This window comes from Heterodontus francisci, chromosome 42 (assembly GCF_036365525.1).
Source record: "Heterodontus francisci isolate sHetFra1 chromosome 42, sHetFra1.hap1, whole genome shotgun sequence".
NCBI lineage: Eukaryota > Metazoa > Chordata > Chondrichthyes > Heterodontiformes > Heterodontidae > Heterodontus > Heterodontus francisci.
This window is the reverse complement of record NC_090412.1, coordinates 15,147,243-15,161,608: the sequence shown is the minus strand read 5'-3', so window position 1 is coordinate 15,161,608 and position 14,366 is coordinate 15,147,243. Positions and strand designations below refer to the sequence as shown.

Genomic DNA, 14,366 nt, shown 5'->3' with positions numbered 1-14,366 from the left:
GTGGTGTTCCCATGCATCTGCTGCGCTTGTCCTTCTACGTGGTAGAAGTCACAGGTTTGGAAGGTGCTGTCTAAGGAGTCTTGGTTCATTGCTGCAGTGCATCTTGTAGATGATTATAGATTGTGGTTGAGTCCAATTCTGCTGCTGCTGATGGCCCAAAGTGCCTCATGGATGCCCTGTTTTGAACTGCTAGATCTGTTCGAAATCTATCCCATTTAGTATGGTGGTACTGCCACACAACACGATGGAGGGTATCCTCAATGTGAAGATGGGACTTTGTCTCCACAAGGACTGTGCAGTGGTCACTCCTATCAATACTATAGTGGACAGATGCATCTGTGACAGGCAGATTGATGAGGATGAGGTCAAGTATATTTTTCCCTCTTGTTGATTCCCTCACCCAGTCTAGCAGCCATGTCCTTTAGGACTTGGCCAGCTTTGTCAGTAGTGGTCTTACCAAACCACTCTTGGTGATGGACATTGAAGTCTCCCACCCAGAGTACATTCTGCGCCCTTGCCACCCTCAGTGCTTCCTCCAAGTGCCGTTCCACACTTTCAGATAAGTACAGCATAACATACCTCTTCCTCACAGCCTTCAGCAGTCCCTTTAAGGACCACTGTTTAGGCTTCTGTAGGCGCAGGAAAAACTGAATGGAGCATCTATCAGGTTTTTCCCCCCAATTTGGGTCTTGAAATGAGTGTTAGGTCTCTGATCAGTACAAACAAGGAGTCTAAAGCTCGTTAGGCAAACATTTTGGCAGGGGGAGGATGTTGTGCGCAGGATACCATCACCAAGACTGGACCCCTTAACCTTGATTTTGTGCCCAAAAACAGGCACGATGCATAGCAATTTTGGAGTGAGGGATATTCATGTTTGTACCTTGACATGAATGTCAGCAGACATTTGAACATTATGGCACAACAGCCAAGCACACATCACCCACTTCAGGCTAGGGCCTCGGGATGCTGGAACCTTGGACTCAGCTACTCACTAGATAAGTTCACCAAGTCATCAAGGAAACTTGGAATATATACCGTAACAAAGAAAACTATAATAAATTTCAGGAATTGAATGTTTTCAGTACATAATGGTTCATCTGAAATGGGCAAAGGGTGCTGACATACCCAATAAAATAAAGGCCATCTTCTCACTGTGTTCAGAATAAATCATCTTGATTTTTGGAACTGCATTATTTACCAAAATAATTACCAGTTTGGAGGCAACTTTAGAAGTTAACTAATAGGATTTAAAAAAAACAATGATCCTCTGAAAAAGTACATTAAGGTGATTAAAGCTTGCTTTCAATCATCTAATTTAGTTAGTTTGCTTTTCCACTAAGTCATTGAAGATAGAGCTCCAACATTAAATTTCTCCAAGATAAAATTTAAAAAAGTAAAATCCCAATTACCGGGTCAAAAAATAAAAACTCAACGTTTATTTTAACTTAATAATTTCTGATGGCATTCAGAATCATTAAGTGTTAAAGGAGGTGGTCACATATGCTGGCTCTCAAAGAACTATCAGCTTAGTCATGTTTCCTCAACCTTTCTTCAAAGTCTTTCTTAAATTTTTCTTGGTAAAATATTTATCCACTTGCCTTTTAAAGCTATTATGCTTAAACTGCTGTTCCAGTAAAGCATTCCCTATACCAACTACCCTCCGCTTTATATAAAAAAAATTCTACTCTACTACTTAAACTTAGAAGTTTAAAAAAAGTTTATGCAAATTATGATCATTGGCTATGCAGTGGGGTCAGATTACTGCTTCCTGCATAGACACTATTTTAATGCATAAACTTCACCGGTTCTACCATCATTTCAAAATACTGATCTGCAAAATTCTTTTTGCAGAGTACTCCATTTAACTGTTTCTTTTTACTAAACTAATTAATCACAAAATAAACTTTCCACCAACAGCAGTATTGCCAATGGCAGAGCACTGGTAAAGGTGAGGGGTTTCAAGAAAACCAAAGATTGAAAACTCATTGAAATAAATGTTGAAAACTCAAGTTCATATGTTCCAGAAGGAATAGTAACATACAATCACTAGAACTAAATGAGGTTTGATAGTCTTCTATTTAAGTAAATAATATTGGTATTTGAAGGACTGGATTGACAGCTGCACGGCAACAGCCTTTTTGAAAATTTATTCGGGGAGATACAATGATCAGTTCAGACTTCAACGAAAAACAGTGAATCCTTCAACTTAAGTTTATTGTTGCAAATGTTGTAACAGGCCAACAATTGTCATCACTAAAACTAAATTGATATTCAATGTTTACAACAATTCTAACTTGTATAAATGATCACACTGCAAACTATTTGCTTTAAAATGTAACAGCGTGATTAAAAACAAGATCAGGCATTAATTGTGCCCAACAAGAAATGCAATACATAGATGAAATGTTAGTAAAAGCATTAATTATGCTTCTGTATCTATAAAAGTTAATCAAAACCTTTTAGCTCCAATACAATCAGGTAAGTGGCATTAGTTCAGGCTAAAGCTAGAAAGAAACAAAACATTCAATGGCACAAAATGTTCTTGTTAGTAAAGCTGCAATCTAGAAAGGAAGAATGTCTATTATATATTTTTCAAGAGTAAACCTTTAAATTAAAAAGTGCTGCACTGTTGCAGAAGATTCATGTTCACGTTACATAATCCTTTAAAAAAAAGTTTATAGCTAAACTTACAACCACTTGCATTTATTTAGCACCTTCAACATCGTACAACGTCCCAAGGTGCTTAGATTTAAATTTTATACGTGCCTTGTATTATTGTTACAGGTCAACTTTCAGAAATTCTCATATCAACCTACAGTAGTTTTGTTCTGTGCTGAAATTAATGGATTTTCTATATTTTGCCTTTGAAGTACTGAAATTACTGTTTATACTTAAGTAAATGACATTCTGAAAGGTGGCAAGAATATACAAAACAAAAAAGCACGACCGAAACTACATTTTGGCCACAGACCCAACCATTCCGCTACACATCTTTTAAGTCAGTTTCTGGCAAGCTGCCAATGACCAGGGAGGGGATCAGAACTTAATACATGACCGAGGTAGATCCTAATCACCCAGCTGAAACTGGCTCAAATTAGTTCTAAATGGTTTTCTCCCAGCTGGGTGATCAAAGTAATTTCCACAGGCCTGTTGTTTTCTCTGGATAACGCAGAATCTCTCCAGTCATGTTGGAAGGATTGTGACATTTTTTTCTTAAGTAGTATTGGGGGGAGACAAAGGTATTAGAGATTAAATATTCCTCTGAAGAACACTGTTGCTCTTAAACCTGTTGGGTATGCAAACTAGTAAACCTCCAGTTTCCATAAATGTTATGACAGAAGTTCCCCATTCTAATTCCAGAAACTGTCTTTGTTAGTGGGCAGTTCAGCAGATTTCAAAAACAGAAACTTTACATCAATTTCAGAATTTTGAAGTAGTTATATATTACACATTTTTGCTGGCATCACCAAACTGAGTGCGAATTTTCTCAATGTCTTTAGACTGTTACATAAACTAATAATGAAGAGTGAAATTATCCTGGTGAAATGATTTTAATCGTAAAACAGGCAATTAAACTCCCTTTTATTATTCTTCCTAATGCAAGGCAACAACTACTGGGCCAAAGCTATATATTCATCATGGCTCATGTATGATTGAATTTAGATTATAATCAGTAATCGCAATTACAGTGAAAGTTAATTAAAATATAATCTTAACTTAATGACTTCTTCACTTATAAAATGGATGTAGCCAACTATTTCAGACTATTGGAATGAAATGGAACTTGATTTGATTAAGGCCTAAGAAACTAAATTTCTACTTTGAAAAGGCCATAATATTAATAATTTCAAGCACATCTGAAGCCAAGAAATCAGACAAATTTGATATTCTTTGGCTACATTTGTTGGGTTAGATTTTCCAACTATAGAGAATCTAGCCCAACCTATTAAAAAGTTTAATATTTTCTGCAGACAGTCTTCCTTTAACAGTCACTGCCAGACCAAATCTCTGCTTTTTAATCCATCTTAGTAATAGGCCTTTGGGGAAAATAGCACAGACAAATTAAATGACAATATATTTACAATCTGGAAGTCATTCAGAAACTGTCATCTATGGCTTCACAGGTGATGGAGACTAGGCAATGTTCAATGTCAACAATCGAGATCCAGGGTACACTCAGTTTACCACAGAGCAAAATGCCTCCAAATGCATCAAAGTCAACTCTTAATTGACTGCTGACATTGATGAGGAACTTGTGAAGCCAATCTCAGTTCTTCAAGAATGCAGGCAAATGTTTTATTGCAGGCTCATGAAACCCAAAAAGAATCTACTGTGATGCAAATGGGTCAATGTTTTGAACGACTGGATGCACACGAACCAACTGCCAGTGGGAAAAACTGACGAGTACCTTACTAGACCATTTTCTTGCTTCTCGATGCAAAGACTGAGCAGCAGCCAGAATTGGCTGGTTAACTGGCTGATTTGTAGGCATTAAAAGTAGCTCAGGCTCGTACTCATCTTCATTGTCAGAGGGAAGTGTCAACTCAACATCATCGTCATCATCATCATCATCATCATCACCATCATACAAATCTACATCAGCCTCAATTGCTTCACTTGCCTCATCAGTCACATCAGGCTTTAATGGTTGCGAGTGCAGAGGGGAGGATTGAAAGATAGTGAAAGAATTAGTAGGAGAGACAAAAGGAGAGAGGATATGAACGGAGTTCTTTTAGTAATTGGGTATCTTCTTGTTCTGTAGGGAAGGAAAGCACAAAATGCCTGTCGGAAAATTGGGAAGGGAAAACAGACGGCTATTTTTAAAATTGCGACTTAACGTATAGCTAACTAATGGAAGCAGATGAATCATGTTCAAGGGAAAGCAACGAGGAGAAAGGGTTTTTTTTCCCCAGAGAACAAAAAGCTGAAAAATTTCCCTGCACATTCACTGATTCAGCTTTTGACCTTTTGCCAAACTGAACAGCAGGACAAAGACAAAACAAAATGATGTTATTCAATGATCAGTGGTAGCATGTACAACACTAGGGACGGAGTGCAAACACATATACAAATTTGGTTGCTGGAAAGTATAGAATGTTGGGACAATAAGGGAGGGTCATGCAAGGAATCATCCCAAGTTACATCCTTAAGGAATAGGAAACAAAGATACAGTTACAGGTCGGAAAGTACAAACTCAAAAGGTCAAAGGAAATGTAGGAATTGCCAATCACTGCTTTAATAAGAAAGAAACCCAGCTAACATATGGGATGGTAAAGCTTTAATTAAACAAGGATGTAATTCAAGATTGTAGTTGTCAAGCCAATGGTAAAAAAGCTTTCATAAGTTGATCTGCTCCTTTCACCCCTCCTTGGGGACCAGGAGGAACATGAGTGCTCCCCTAAGGCCTCATAAGAAGTCTTCAGACTCCCCCAGTCCCAAACTTTCAGCCTTCCCCATTCCACGGGTCCGAAAGCAGCCCAGAGTTTGCAGCCTTCCCTTCTGTATGAAGTTAATGTGGCTGGCTGTCAGCTCAAAATTATTTAAATGAGACCCTGCCCATAAGATGACGGGATCTCTACATCCTCAGCTTGCTGGATTTATCACCCACTATTGGGATCCTCCACACTCTCCCACTTCCCTGTTAATATCGGGGCAATAGAGAAGCAGTCTTCCCCAGACAGTGACATATTCCTTACAATATTTATCTCAACATTTTAGAAGGAGGGAATTTGACCAAAGTTTAAATAGAAAAAACTGCACCCCAGTACAGGCATCCCAACTCACCTTTTGGTCTATTATCCCAGGTAAATTATTGAAGTACATGAATTTAATTAGAGGTTATTTACTTATTTAAAAGCAAAAAAAAAGTTCCATTCATATAAGAAAGTTGGATATTCCATTATTCAGAATTAAAAATCTACTGTCCTATTTTTAAGCTCAGAAAACACAAGATGGACCAGGGAGCGGGGAAAGAACAGGAGGAGAAAGAGAATAATTTTATGCAATGGTTTGTAGTTAGTTCTCTTAAGCCAACCAAGGTTAGATTTGCAAATATCAGACTTTGATGAGAAATAGGACTTTTATCTTTCCAACTCTAATCAGTATTTTTTTTGTTAATAAAAGTACTACTTTCTGTAATGCAGCTACATTTGCAGCATAAGTGCCCAAACATTTCACTTTCATGGTTCAGAAATCCTAGGCATGCAGAACAAAGATTTCCACCAGTCAACCTGATAGTTCCAGCTCAGGATCAAGCAGTGAAGTAAATTTATTGCAAAATGATGAAAAATGGTTGCAGTTAGGCTGTGATTACACTAACCCAACACTGTATACCCTTGATGGGGAGTGAGCCTCACAGTAGGTGTATCTCTTTGCCTCATGAGGGCATGGCTTAAGCAGTTAGTGATAAGTAGACCAACAATTGACTTGGACATCTAGAGAACCAAGGTAGTGGCACAATGCAAGTTGCCCTGTGTTGGCCCATCAACCACAGCCAAGGTAGGTGATCAGTTTTATAGCTCATGAGGAAACTCAGACTTGGCACGACAAGCTGCCAGGAAGTGTAATCTGGAGACTGGGTATGACAGCCAATACCCATGTATTCAGGGCTTAGTACCTGGCATGATTGGGTTGCAAAGAAACAAGGAGATGCAGTGAAATTGTACCTCTAACTAGTAGAACCACCATTCAATGGGGTGGGGTTCACGCCCATGTTTTGGACAGGAGGTCAATAGCAAAGCACTCACTTTTTAACCGTGGAATTGTGCTGCTCACCATCCTGCTTATGAACAGCTCCTTAAATCTTAGCTGTCTAACAATCAATTAGTTATTTGTCTTGTAGGAAGTACACTAAATCTCTCTCGAGCTGTCGCAGCATCAAGAGGACACACCAGACAATGAAAATTCAGAAACAAGGCAAGCTTGTACTCAGATACACAAGTCAAAGCAGCTTTATTACTCCAGGACATGGCTGGTTGTCCAACCAGGGTGCAGGGTTAGAGCCAGAAACTAGCAAGATGGATTTGCAGGAAACATTTTCAGAAGCCAAAAAAAAACTTGAATACTACATCAAATTAGAACACACATTCATTATACTACTTCAGAACAGCGAAACTGCCAATTTTAATCACACCATCATTAATTTTATATTTATTTTGAATCTGAATAACACATTCATAAAATCCGGATTAATGGAACCTCCTTTAGCTATTCGACTATTTATCTCTACTTAGGATTGTTTAAATGGGTAGATTCAACCACCAAATGAGTTAAAATTGCAAATAATATCAATTAGTTGTTGATAAAACATTATCCATCTCTGTTCATACAATTTTTTTTTTACAATAGGGAAATAGTTAATGGTAGCTTTGTGCAAAGCTATTTACAATCCACACTGCATTGCAAGTATGATTATTATTAAATTATTAACCTTGAAACTAATACTCAAAAGTTCATGGTCTCAATTTCTGGGTCAATAAAGGCCCGCTAAGATTTGTATACATTGATCATTCCTCATATTTTTTGGCTGGATAAGGATTGTGCACAAAAGCTCCCCCAACTTCAAGCGAGATTACAGAAAAGGAAAGATAACCTACCTTATACGGTCATATTCATTCTTTGCATAGTGGCACCTTTCACACAAAGATCAGTTAAGAAAGAACAGAAATATTCTATTTTTCAGGGAGGAGAACATGCACACATGCTTCACAGATTGAGACATTTTTGCTATCTAAGACATTCGAGAGTCAGGACATTGACATTATCCTCCCAATCCACTTCCATATAGTATAAAAGATCCTATCCTATTCAAGAAATACTTGTTTTCACAAACCCTTTCCTTTTCTCCAAAGAAACAGCAATGAAACTACATCAAACAAACAGGCAGACAGAATGGGAGTATGGTGTGTGGAAAATGCTTCCAACCCTATAAAGTAATTTTTCCTGTATTTACTACCAATTTCCTATTCACACGATAGGGGCTGACAAAGTACTGCTGCCAAAATGATACAGTGAGTCCTTTGTGCAGGAGCACTCTGGGCCAGATCTGCCAAATTAACAATTTGCACCCTAGACTGAAATAGTGTTTTATGAAGGTCCATGAATTACTCTGGCTTTCCAAATGCTATCACCAGACTTCAAGTTACCTGAAGGAAGGGTGCAGGAGGATTGTATTTCTGTAGCACCTTTATGACCTCGAGTCATCTCAAAGTGCTTCACAGAAAATGAGATATTTTTGATTGTAGTTACTGTTGCAATGTAGGGAAATGTGGCTGGCAAATGCATGCAGCAAAATCCCACAAAAAGCAACAAAATACCTAACAAATAATCTGCTTTCCAATGATTTTGGTTGATGGTTAAATGTCGGCCAGAACACCAGGAGAACTTGCCCAGCTCTTCTTCAAATAATGCCACTGGATCTTTCACATCCATTTGAAAAGGACAGACAGAGCCTTGGTTTAATGTCTTTTTCAAAAGATGGCACGTTCAACAGTGCAGCACTCCCTCAGTACTAGATTGGACTATCAGTTTATATCATGTTCTTGTCCTTGCAGTGGAGTTTGAACCCCGCCCCACTAATTTTGAAAACGCAAATGCGACCGCTGAGCTAAGGCTAGCGCCTAAAAGGTGATAAATATATCCCACAAAGTCAAGCGGAAAAAAAAATGAAAACTGGGCAGTGTTTGAAAAGATAGACAAGAGTACATAGGAAGAACCTTTCCCGTTGGTGGAGGGATCGAAAACCAGAAGGCACAGATATAAAGGTAATTGGCAAAAGAAGCAATGGTGACTTAAGAAAAATCTTTCACGCTGTGAGTAGTCAGGATCTGGAATGCCCTGCCAGAAAATGTGATAGAGGCAGGCTCAATCGAGGCATTCAAGAGGGAATTGGATTATTATCTGAAAAGGAAGAATGTGCAGGGCTACAGGGAGAAGACAGTGGAGTAGCACTAGGTGAATTGTTCCTTCAGAGAGCCAGCACAGACATGGGCCAAATGGCCTCCTTTTGTGCTGTAACTGTTGTATGATTCTATGACATGGGAAAAAAATGGGAATTAGAGTAGACAGCAACCAACAGTGGCAGATACAGCACCCTGAATGCTTCCTTCTGTGTCACAATTTCTACGATTAAACTTTGATTCGACAAAGGTTTCACAACAGAAGCATTTATAAGAACTTACAAAAAGGATTTAGTACAGTTCTTGTAGAATGTCAGAGCTCTTCTGTGCATCCATATATGGAAACAATCCCCCAATTCAGCATGGAATTATCTGTTTTATTAAATAGATAACCATAAACCAAAAAAACTAGTTGACATTTAGGGACAGCATAAATACCATATAGAATCAGATTGAGTTCAGCCTGCAGCCGACACTGACACCAGCAAAGAAATTTTCTATGACAAGAACTTGAGTACCATATCAATAGCTCAAAGGGAAGATATATGAAATTATTGAGAACCAGAATTAAATCTCGTGGATAAACAAGGAGAGAATGGAGGGACTTCAATTTCCATGTTTCCTAGGTAAAATGAAGAAGAGTTTCAAAAGAGAACCAGGGACATGCAGTAAACATTTTATTGTTACCATAAAAAACAAATTAAGTTTCAAATGGAGGGTGACTAGGTGTTGAAGGTATTCCAGGATCAGAAGAATCTTCAGGCTCAGGCAGTCATAGCTTGTTAGAATATCACTGAAAAATTTGCTTCGAATTCATGATGTAATCACAATTAGAGGACAACATCCTAGAAGCCATTGAAAATCAAACAGTGGAGCAGAACCCCTCAAGAAATTAAGTCCTCTCAAACCTGAGCTATCAATTTGTAGCTAGTCGAATCTGGCTGGGAAGATTCTTCCATGAGACTGTAAGGTTAGTGAGACATTGCTTCATACTATGTAACTGGAGAACAAAGATTTTCAGCAACTGTTATATGTTCCAACAAAGCTTTAGGATAATCCTTCGAATAAAGGGGAAGGAATGAAATTCACATGGCATCCAGTTTCCAGTCCAACATGTTAACAATCGTCAAGTGAAAATTAGTGATTGCCAAGTGACACAAAAGTCTGCTGATGGACAACCCCAAGTTCAGACAATGACTCAAATACCTTTCATGAATCAACCATTCATGCAGATGGGCTGCACATAGAATCAGCGATTAAGCTAGCCACTTTAATTGAGTGCTGAGCAGATGTGCAGAGATGATTGCTAGATCAGATAACTGTCACGTTATCCATCCAGATAATTGGCCCTACACCAGGTAGTGAAAATGAGCCCAGGACAATGTTGCCATTAAGTTCATCAAGTTATTTTGAAAATATATTTGACCATTTAATTTTCTGATTGACAGTTGCTTACTACTGCCAACACACTTTCATCAGCTTGGTATTGCATTTCTCCATGATACCCATCAGTGTCAGTCTAGTTTGCAAGAGGAATGACTCAAGCAGGATGAGCCAAACAAATTGTTTCTTTTTTTATTGTCATGTTCTCACCCATAAAAGAATGTCTTCCAAATAACTACAGGTGAGTTTAGGGAGAACAACAAACATGGATATGCCCCCTTGCTGGGAATCATGCATTGCGTTAATGGATTACTCAAAATGCAAGTTTCATCGTCTTCAATGGAAAACATTGTTTTTACCCATTTCATACAGAAACAACTAATGCTGTAGTTGATTTTGTTAATGAGCTTAAATTACAATTCAAAGTTTATGCTTCATAATTTCTGTGTTCAGTGGCCACGTTTCTAAAGTTTTCACTCTGTGATCTACCATAAAATTACAAATGATCGGCAAGTTACAAAGCAACCATATTGTAATAACACTCAAAATATCATAAAACACAATTCTTTAAGGATAAAAATAAAATCAGCATATGTTTTGGATCAAAACAGACTGTTATAGAAACAGTTCATTCAAGTAACTTCACTAGTTGAAATGACTTGAGTTTCAAATGGACATCAACACTCTGATAGGAAACTGAAATGAGAAATTAGGATATACACACAAGAAATACAGACATCTGAGCTCACAACCCATTAAACAAGTTTTGTTTGTGCCTTCGACTTAGAACCATAGAAAAGATACGGCACAGAAAGAGGTCATTCTGCCCACTGCGTCTGCAGCGGCTGAAAAAACTAGCTGCCCAATCTAATCCCACCTTCCAGCACCTGGTCCGTAGCCTTGCACGTTACAGAACTTCAGGTGCAAGTCCAGGTACCTTTTAAATGAGTTGAAAGTTTCTGCCTCCACTACCAATCCAGGCAGTGTATTCCAGACACCCACCACCCTCTGGGTAAAAAGGTTTTTCCTCATGTCCCCTCTAATTCTACCACCTTTAATCTGTGCCCTCTGGTAATTGACCTCACCGCTAGGGGAAACAGGTCCTTCCTGTCAACTCTATCTAGACCCCTCATAATTTTGTACACCTCAATTAAGTCACCCCTCAGCCTCCTCTGCTCTAAGGAAAACAACCCTAGCCTGTCCAATCTTTCCTCATAGCTGCAATTTTCCAGCCCTGGCAACATTCTTGTAAATCTCCTCTGTACTCTCACCAGAGCAATTATGTCCTTCTTGTAATGTGGTGACCAGAACTGTACGCAATACTCTAGCTGTGGCCTAACCAGCATTTTATATTCCAACATTGCATCCCACTTTTGTATTCTATACTTTGGCCAATAAAGGAAAGCATTCCCTATGCCTTCTTCAACACTTTATCTACCTGTCCTGCCACCTTCAGCGACCTGTGGACATGCACTCCAAGATCTCACACTTCCTCTACCCCTCTCAATATTCTCCTTGCTTTGTTTGCCCTCCCCAAATGCATTACCTCACACTTCTCCAGATTGAATTCCATTTGTAATTTTTCCGCCCACTCAACCAAACCACTGATATTCTGGAATCTACAGCTACCCTCCACCATCAACTACACGGCCAATTTTTGTGTCATCTGCAAATTTTCCAATCATGCCTCTCATATTCAAGTCTAAATCATTAATATCTACCACAAACAGCAAGGGACCTAACACTGAGCTCTGTGGAACGCCCCTGGAAACTGCCTTCCATTTGCAAAAACATCTGTTGACCATTACTCTTTGTTTCCTGTCACTGAGCCAATTTTGGATCCAATTCACCACATTCCCCTGTATCCCATGGGCTTTTACTTTTCTGACCAGTCTGCCATGTGGGACCTTGTCAAATGCCCTACTAAAATCCATGTAGACAACATCCACTACACTACCCTCATCAATCCTCCTTGTTACTTCCTCAAAAAATTCAATTAAGTTAGTAAGACATGACCTTTCCTTAACAAATCCATGCTGACTACCTCTGATTAATCCATGCCTTTCTAAGTGACAGTTTATCCTATCTCTCAGAATTGATTCTATAATTTACCCACCACTGAGGTCAGATTGACTGGCCTATAATTATTTGGTCTATCCCTCGCACCCTTTTTAAACAATGGTTCAACATTTCCAGACCTCCAGTCCTCTGGTACCTCGCCTGTATCTAGTGAGGATTTGAAGATGATCCTTAGAGCATCCGCTATTTCCTCCCTGGCTTTCTTTAACAGTCTTGGATACAATCCATCCAGCCCTGGTGATTTATCCATTTTCAAGGATGTCAGAGCCTCTAGTGTTCCTCTCTCATTATGCTTAATGTATCTAATATTTCACATTCCTCCTCTTTAACTACAATGTCTGCATCATCCCTCTCCTTTGTGAAGAGAGTCAAAGTACTCATTAAGAACCCTGCCCACATTTTCTGCATCCATACATAAGTTACTTTGTACATCTTTGATAGGCCCTACCCTTTCCTTGGTTATCCTCTTGCTCTTAATGTACTGATAAAACATCTTTGGATTTTCCCTGCCAATATTTTTTCATGTCCTCCCTTTGCTTTCCTAATTTCCTTTTTTACTTCACCCCTGCATTTTCTATACTCCTCTAGGTTTTCTAAAGTATTAAGTTTTTTGTGACTGTCATAAACTTTCTTTTTTCTGCTTTATCTTACCCTGCTTTTAGATAATCAGGGGGCTCTAGATTTGGCAGTACCACCCTTTTTCTTTGTGGGGCATGTCTACACGCTGCCCGTAGAATCTCGCTTTTGAATGCCTCCCACTGGTTTGCCACTGATTTTCCTTCAAGTAGCTGTATCCGGTCCACTTTCGCCAGATCACCCCTCAGCTATGTAAAATTTGCCTTGCCCCAATTTAGAACTTTTACTCCTGTTCTATCGTTGGTCTTTTCGATAATAATGCTAAATATAACTGGAATACGGTCACCATCTCCAAAATGGTCACCCACCGCTACTTCATCCACTTGCCCAGCTTCATTTCTGAAGACGAAATCTAGAATTGCGCCCCCTCTCGTTGGGCTTGTTAAGTGTTGGCTAAAAAAGTTCTCTTGAATGCAATTCAAGCATTTTGTGCCCTCTGTGTCGTTCACACTGTTTGTATCCCAGTTGATATTAGGATAGTTCAAATTCCCAACTATTATTGCCCTCTTATTTTTGCACTCAAATTTGTCGACATATTTGTTCTTCTATCTCCCTCTCACTATTTGGGGGTCTATAGTACACTCCTGGTAGTGGGGCCGCCCCTTTTTTTATTTTTCATTTGATGATTCATTTAGCATATCAACCCTCCTCACAGCTGTAATTGATTCTTTAACCAATAATACTGCACCCCCTCCTTTTTTTATCCTTCTCTATCCTGCCTGAAAACTCTATATCCAGGGATGTTCAGCGGCCATTTTTGCCCCTCTTTAAGCCAAGTTTCGATTACAGCAATGGTATCATGCTGCCTTGTGTCTATGTGTGCCCTCAGCTCATCAGCTTTACTTGCTATACTCCTTGCATTTAAATAAATACTTTTCTAACACTGCCAAATTCCTGTGCTGTTCACTTTTTAACCTTTGCACTTCTTTAGTTCAATCAAGCTCTTACCTTGCTTGACCACTTTCTGGCTTCATCATGCAACTGCCTGGCAGACTCCATAATAGGCTGATTCACCACTTCTCCTGCTTTCATTTCAGGGAATTCCTCATCTTTTTCCTCAGGAGGCGGTGGTCTTGGTGGAGGAACCTGACCCTCAGGAAGAGGTGGTTTGGGAGGAGCTGGTTCGTCATTAAGCTGCAAACAGTGCATTGAAATCATATTTGAAAGCTCAATATAAAGAAAGCTTTAGCATAATGTTTCTAATTTTTAATTACATAAAGCATAGGAAAAGGGATATCTGAGAAAGTTATTTTTACAAGCATAATTATACAAAAGGCAATGATCTTCTGCTGGAATTAAAATCTGCCTTACTTAGTATTTTTAAATTGATCACATTTAAGCAGTAAACAAGCAAAACTCTCGAGAGGTTTT

The 14,366-nt window shown here is 38.9% G+C and overlaps 1 protein-coding gene across 2 annotated transcripts in view; it reads right to left on the bottom strand.

Moving 5' to 3' along the window:
• The window catches only part of LOC137355464 (vinculin), a 137,898-nt gene that overhangs the window by 12,288 nt on the left and 111,244 nt on the right, over nucleotides 1-14,366 (bottom strand). For both annotated transcript variants that reach the window (XM_068020611.1, XM_068020612.1), the window contains one exon: nucleotides 13,944-14,129. In XM_068020611.1, coding sequence (XP_067876712.1) covers nucleotides 13,944-14,129 — 186 coding nt within the window. The remainder of the gene's footprint in view (nucleotides 1-13,943; nucleotides 14,130-14,366) is intronic.